General features: G+C 33.7%; 1 protein-coding gene and 1 long non-coding RNA gene across 2 annotated transcripts; one reads left to right on the forward strand and one right to left on the reverse strand.

The window, feature by feature from the left end:
• Positions 1-2,963: 2,963 nt before the first annotated feature.
• Positions 2,964-4,149, reverse strand: LOC140177418 (uncharacterized). The gene is made up of 2 exons (XM_072210517.1): positions 4,044-4,149; positions 2,964-3,427 (listed from the first exon to the last, which is right to left on the reverse strand). Exons 1-2 carry the CDS (start codon positions 4,147-4,149, stop codon positions 2,964-2,966), a joined length of 570 nt encoding a protein of 189 aa, XP_072066618.1.
• A 2,251-nt stretch (positions 4,150-6,400) lies between these two features.
• On the forward strand, positions 6,401-7,579 carry LOC140180395 (uncharacterized). The gene is made up of 2 exons (XR_011874608.1): positions 6,401-6,883; positions 6,969-7,579. It is a non-coding gene; the product is annotated as an uncharacterized lncRNA (long non-coding RNA).
• The last annotated feature ends 37 nt before the right edge of the window (positions 7,580-7,616 follow it).

Here is a 7,616-nt window from a genome sequence, read left to right on the forward strand (position 1 = left end):
TAAAGTTCTTTAATTTATATCGTATTAATTCATTTAATGAGTTTATTTTATATTATTCAATTTAATATATATTAAATTTTTATGGCGTATATCTGATAGATCAAAATTGTAGCATGTGAGTATCACAATTTATCCATATTTTTTCATGTGTTCAATTATCTTAAAGAGCTCATCTAAACATTATTTTGATGATGTGTAATCTTCTAATAATATAAGCAGTGAAATTTTTATTGCTCAATTGCCATAAAAAATGCTGATAATTATACATTGCTTTCTCTAAGTTTGTAATCAACATATGTTTTAACTCTTTTTCTTTCCAATGTTTTATGCAAATAACTAAGAAAACTGCATTAGGTGCTTGAACATCTAAAACTATTAAAGACATCATATTTAATCTAGGAAGCATGAAAGGTATCAAGAGAAATTGAAGAATGAGTGATTTGATGTGAGTCGACTTTGTAATTATGAGAACCAACTATTGAACAATTTGGACTTGCTATTCTTTATAATCTAGAACATTCATTTGGATATATATATATATATATATATATATATATATATATATATATATATATATATATATATATATATATATATATATATATATATATGTCTAACTCGTTTAGATTGCCATGAATTATTTTTGGTATTATTTGAGACTGCGAGTAGTTGAATAATAATATATTTAAATTGTATAACTAGTTTATATTCTTATTCAAAATTCGTGCAATACCAAAAAAAATTTTATTTAAAATTTTTTTAAGATATATTATTACACCCAAAGATTAGATCACTTTAATTATAACTATGAAAGATATATCACTTTTTAATAAAGATACGTGGCAAATTTTAAGAGTTGGAGTCGTGCAGAATCAGTTGCATCATTCTTTGCATGGCTTGGTGCTGAGGATTATTCCTTAGAACTAGGAATCAATATTGCTAGATAAAGTTGAATCACTGAAAGCAAAATATGTCAAAATAGGAAGGAGAAACCAATCCTATCCATGAACATTAAAGACCACAAATGCAATTGCATTATAGGATGATATGAATGAACTTTTATAAATGGAACTAAAGTCTCATGAGCATTCTGCACACACAATTTCGACTTCCAAGCTGAAATCCTAAAACCACTAGAAGTGGATAATGTTGTTCAAGTTGATAGTAAACTTGAACTCCAACAATCTCAGAAACGTGCATACAACTTATCATACTACTTGTTCAATTTTTATCAAATTAATAAATATCAATTTAATTTTATCAATTTGTCATCTTGTACAATTTTATCAAGTTGTATAACAAGTTGATAAATATCAACTTAACCGTATCATGTGCACCTTATTTTCAATACATGACTAGCTAATGATTGAATTTTTGACTAAGTCAAAAATTTTAACTAAACTTGTTATTCAATTTTGATCAAATAAAAAATTATAACTTGACTAATTTAATTATCCAAATCACCATTTTATTAACTTATTTCTTCTAAACTTATCAAGTTTCATATTTGGCAATCATGATTATCTAAGTCAAAGCTTCAATATGTCAGCACTTGTTACTGCTTTAGTCAATAGTCACAAATTTTTACTTTAAAATCAAAAGAATAATTTTGCTTCTTTTCACACACTTTTAAAAAAAATACTTTTAGCAGACATTTGTTTTATTTTTAATGGCAATAAAAATAGTCACTAATAAATTTACTAGTAGTTAGACATTAATCGTCTTATACTTTGTCACTAAAAAGTTTTAGCCGCAATTATATAATTACCGTAAAGACATTTTTAATAGTCACAAAAAATATATAATTATCATTATAACATATAGTAATAACGATAAATATATAATTGTCGTAAAAATATAAGTTAAATAAAAAATATAGTGGCCATTATGTTATTGCCCTTAAATATTTATCGCTAAAAATATCTTCTTTTTTTTATAGTGGCAAAGAGCACGTAAACTTGAGATATGATGTAAATTTCAAGAATTATTTTAGATTTTTACTCCTAAAAATTAGGTAGATATTAGTTACTTAATTGATCGCTTATCAGCTACATACATCTTCATCGTATTTTACTTGTCATTTTGGAAACCTATTTTTAGTCCTTGAAATATTTTAGCCAAATTCTGAAATTGCTATGAACTTGAAAATTGAAATTGGCATTTTTGGAGTGTTGTATGAAGGATCTTTCTTTCGTTTTGTCAAGCTCCCACATTATTATATTCCAATTTGATTATAATAAAATCACCCTTTAGTTAAACAAGATACAGTTTGACTACTTGTCAATTGCCATCTTCTGTCTTTGTTTCTTTTGATTATTATTGGTATCATAGTATAGATTGAAGGGGACAAAAAAAAAAGATAAATAAAGCTAAGGAGTCAATATGGTTAGTTAGGCGAATTTTAATTAATAATAATTGTAATGTTGGTATAATTGTTTCATAAGGTAATGAAAAGTTAAAAAAAAAGCTATACTAATTCTTAAGGCAACACAAATGCATGGAGAATTTGAGATTTTTTTCTGATATGATAATTATGTACGTGTAATACAGTTAAATGATGATTTCGGTGTGTAATTTACGAACAGAAATATTTGATAACAAAAAATAGTCAGAACTTGTCTTCATTAATAAAAAATAGTAGTCAGAACTCCAACAATCTCAGAAATGTGCATACATACTAAAACTAGCAAGAAAATAGAACTCAGCAATTAAACAATAAAAAACAAAAACAAACAAAAATAGAGAAGTGAGCATGGAAAATGTTTCTTGTGTGTGTGTGCATGCATCAATGATGCTTTCTCTTATTCCCTACACTCCTAGCATCTCTCATTGATCTCTTCTCTTCATTGCCTCCTTGGGAAACACAAAGTGTTCCAATTTATGAGATGTGCCTTTCTCCTATTTTGATCGTCGCTCCAGATAAAGCGTCGCTGCTCTTTCTCCACCTGATTGCAGATAGACTTTTAGATCTTGCTATGTTGCATTGGAAAAAAGGCTATAGGTGTGATGGCTGATTGAGCTAGAACAACTCTTTCCGCCATCGATAACCTATCTCGTTTCCATCCCTGCAAACGATCCTTCACCTTGTTAATAATATGACTATAGCTTCGTTTAGTGCCTCTTCCTTCTAAGATGTAGGCCCCCAAGTATCTACCAACTTCCCTCGTCTCCTTGAAACCTGCAAGATCAACAATCTCCTGTCTCTTAACTGGCTTAACCTTCTTGGAGAAGAAAACTTGTATTTTTTGGCCATTCACTATCTGTCCCAATACTTCACAAAAATGATCCAAACAGGATTTAATAACCTCCATTTGGTTACAAGAAGCTTTCCCGAAGAGCATCAAGTCATCTACAAACATCAAATGCGAGATGGCCAGACCATGCTTACCAATTCTAAAAGGCTTCCATTCGCCCTCAACAACCTTATCTTCAATCAAATGTGATCATCTGTCCATACAAATAACAAAAATATAGGGAGACAAAAAGTCCCCTTGTCTAATACTACAACACGGTGTAAACTTTTCCAAAGGCTCCCCATTCCATAAAACCTGGAAGCTTGTTGTCCGAATGTATTGCATAATAATGTGAATCATTTCTGGGGAAGGCTGAATTCCATAAGGCATTTTCCAACAAAATTCCAATTATGATGGTCATAAGCCTTCTCTAGGTCTATCTTTATAGCCATTGACCCTTTTCTCGCATTGGATCTTCTCATACTATGAATAATCTCTTGGGCAATCACTATATTATCTTGTATTCTTCTATCTGGAATAAAGCTCGATTGAGCATGAGAAATTATTTTATATAGGACAAACTTAAGCCTATTGGAAATTACCTTTGTAGTCATTTTGTAAGAAACGTTATATAAGGAAACAGGCCTGAACTGAGTAACGAATTCTGGTTGATCAATCTTGGGGATCAAAGCAAGGAAAGTGTTATTAACCTCCTTAATATTACTAGGGTTGGACTAGAAGTTCATGACAAAACTCTTCAAACTGCTACCTACTAGTTCCTAATTATCTTTATAAAAACTTGTTGGAAACCATCTTCACCAGGGGCCTTGAGAGAACCCATGGAAAATATGGCTTGTTCTAACTCATCAGCCTCTACAATGCTTCTCATCATTTTGAGCATGTAGCCTGGTTCCATCTTTGGGTAGATAGTCTGCGTATGAATATTACAATCTCTGTTGGGATTGGTTTCCTAGAACAGATGCTTGAAGTAGGAACAGACATGAATTTTGAGATTGTCCAGGTTATCTATCCAACTACCACCAGAGTCTCTTAGCTTGAAAATCTTGTTTCTTCTTCGGTGGATAATGGCGTTGGTGTGATAATATCTTGTGTTATGATCTCCTTCAACCATCCAAGTCTCTCTGGATTTTTGAATCCAAAACATATGTTCTCTGTCCAACATCACCGCTAGTTCTTTGTTAAGATCTTCCTCCAAATTGTCCAGGAACTCGCTTTTCCCATATATAGGAGAGTTCTAAATCCCCTTCAACTTGTTGAGAATTATCCTCTTCTGATTGAAAATATTTCTGAAAGTGTTGTGGTTCCACTACTTAACTTTTTCCACAAACACCTTTATAGATTGATTAAGGGCCAAATCTCTGTTCCAGGTATTCTTGAGAAAAGGCTGAAACCCATTGTGTTGCATCTACCTGTATTCAAACCGAAATGGCTTGTTTTTAAGAACATGACTGTTACCTACACACTTAATCAGAATGGATGGTGATCGGATTTTAGTCGTAATAGAGTCTCTACAAACGCCTCATGAAAACAAATCCTCCAATCACGATTAGATATGGCCCTATCTAAACGCTTGAAGACTCTCTCTCTCCCCCCTGCCAAATCAGACCTCTCTAGGTAAAGCGCCCTCCTTTCTTTTCACTTATGTCACTTATATCATTGAAGTCCCCGCAGAGCATCCAAGAACAGTTTATCGTAGGGACTAGATCAGCAATATAATTTCTCAACTCCTTCTTCCTTTCTTCGTTTGGATTAGTATAGACGATAGTAAGGAACCATTCCCTGAGATTGTCTGAAATTGAGATGTGCAAAGGTTGTTCATTTCTACTTATCTCTTGAATCGAAAGATTGGGATTATTCCATATGAGCCATAATCCTCCTGAGAACCCCCTGAGCATCAATCACCAAACTGAAGTTAGAACCTGTTTTTTTTATGGCCAATTCTATAGGTAGTGTTTGGTAGAGAGACAGAGACTGAAAGATAGAGACTGAGAGACAGAGACTGAGAGATAGAGACTGAAATAAATTTCAGTATTCTGTTTGGTGCAAAGTCAGAGACAGAAATTAAAATAAGAATAAAACTCTAATTTAATTTGTACAAAGGATAAAATTGGAATCAATTAATTGAAAAGAGGGTATTTTAGGTATAAAATGTTATAAAAATTTCAGTCTCTATCTATAAAAATTTCAGTCCTCTGTGTCCCTACTTTTTGGAGGTACTGAAATATTGAAATTTTAGGGACAGAGACAGAAATTTTAGTACCAGTCTATGAACCAACAAACATGATACTGTGTCTCAGTCTCTCAGTCTGTGTCTTAGTACCTCAAAACAAACGCTACCATAGTGTATTTTGTTTGGTGTCCAACTTTTGCCTAAATTACCTTTTATAATAATTTTAAAATATTAAAAAAATTTTAACTTTTATACTTTTAAATTTTTAATTAATTATTTAACCTATTTTAATAATTTGACAATATCTTGTAGACACTATATCAAACACTTTTTTTTAATAGCATTGTATGCAACTGTACTGCTGCACCTCGTCTCCTGTATCGCAACTAAGTCCGGTTTGTAATTTTTTTTTTTTTTTGGTCGATAATCCGGTTTGTATTTAGACACATAATCCTTCAAAATTCTAGTAAAATTTGGGCAGCATTGCACAAGAAAATAATCATCACTATAAAAAGAAAAGAAGGAAGCTTAAGGCTTCAGTGTTCAAAGATGTACTGTGAGAACCATATGGGCCCATTTAGGCCGAGTTCATATCCTCCCCTACGGGAGCATCTCTATTACCCCATTCCAGCACAGCCAAAGTGCCTTCTGCCATAAATTCATCTAAGTCTGATCTAGAGAAGTACGGAACATTTGGGTCCGAAGGTTTTGGGTTAAGGTTTGGGTCCATAGGGGTCTCCTCTATCACTGTTTCATTTGAAAGAGTGGGTTGGGTTTGAAAAGGGTTGGGTATGTTTGAGGAAGGTATGGGGGAAAAGTGGGCCAAGGTTTCTTTTGGTTGATTGGGCTGAGAGACTGAAACAGGCTCAGAGTTGCTTTAGTTTTCCTCAGGGTTAGATTACCTTTGGGCTAATGCCGTTGGCTCCGCGCTTGCATACAACCTTCATTAACATGCCCAAATTTACCGCACTAACCTATGTAAACTCTGATAATTGATTATTGAATGAAATAGTTTTGGCCACCAAATACTTGGCATCTAGAGGCTTGCTCAGATCAATCTCCACACACAGTCTTGCGAATTTTCCTCTTGACTGATTGGCAGTGTTCATATAAACCTTAAGGGTTTTCCCTATCTGGCCTCCAACTGTCCTCAGGAATCTCTTCATAGTACTCAATGGGCAAGTCAGGAAGACGGACCCATGCAGCTATTTTATTAATCGACGCACCGAAGGGATTAAAGTCTGGCGTCTATAGGCGGATAGTAAGGTAATGATCGAAAAGCATCCATGGTCCTCCTTCTAGAACATACCAGTAGTCATCTTCATTGAATAGCCTGACCGCAAAGAAGTTATTCCCTAGATCAATCAAGTCTAGCCCTCCAGATTTCGCCCACATTGTGTCGAGCCTTCTCTTAAGTACCCCCTAAGAAACACTCCTTCCCAATAGCTTGATAATCAAGGTATGTTTCCACTGCCTTTCTAGTCTTTTCTTCTCAGCTTTATTTACTTGGATGTTGAAAATGTCATTCTGTAAACGGTTCACAGTGATGGAAGGAATTGCTCTCTCCTCCTTTCGTACCCTCCTGTAAGCTTCCCTTTGTGCTTGGCTCCAGTCAAACATTTCTTCCGTCATCCCCGATTCCCCTTCATCGTAAGACTCCCCTTCGTTGGTCATTTCCTCATCCGAGTCTTCAGAGTCCTCATTGTTCTCTATGCTACCATGAATTACCAGATCAGCATATATTCCTTCTTCCTTTGGCTCCCACAAAAGTGGTCTTCTCGTACATCCAATCCTCCTCTCTGGGGATCCTGGAAGTATCTCCGATATAAGTGCCCCCATCATTTCAAAGCTTTTTCTTGCTCCTCTGCAGCTGGTCAGCCTCCTCCACGGTCGTATCTCCTCCAATAAAATCTAAACAAGATACAATTTGACTACTTGTCAATTACCATCTTCTGTCTTAGTTTCTTTTGATTATTATTGGTATCATATTATAGATTGAAGGGGACCAAAAAAAAAAAGATAAATAAAGCTAAGGAGTCAATATGGTTAGTTCGGCGAATTTTAATTAATAATGATTGTAATGTTACTATAATTGTTTCATAAGGTAATGAAAAGTTAAAAAAAAAAAAAAAAGCTATACTAATTCTTAAGGTAACACAAATGCATGGAGAACTTGAGATTTTTTTTTTTTC

This window comes from Arachis hypogaea, chromosome 2, assembly GCF_003086295.3.
Source record: "Arachis hypogaea cultivar Tifrunner chromosome 2, arahy.Tifrunner.gnm2.J5K5, whole genome shotgun sequence".
Taxonomy (NCBI): Eukaryota; Viridiplantae; Streptophyta; class Magnoliopsida; order Fabales; family Fabaceae; genus Arachis; species Arachis hypogaea.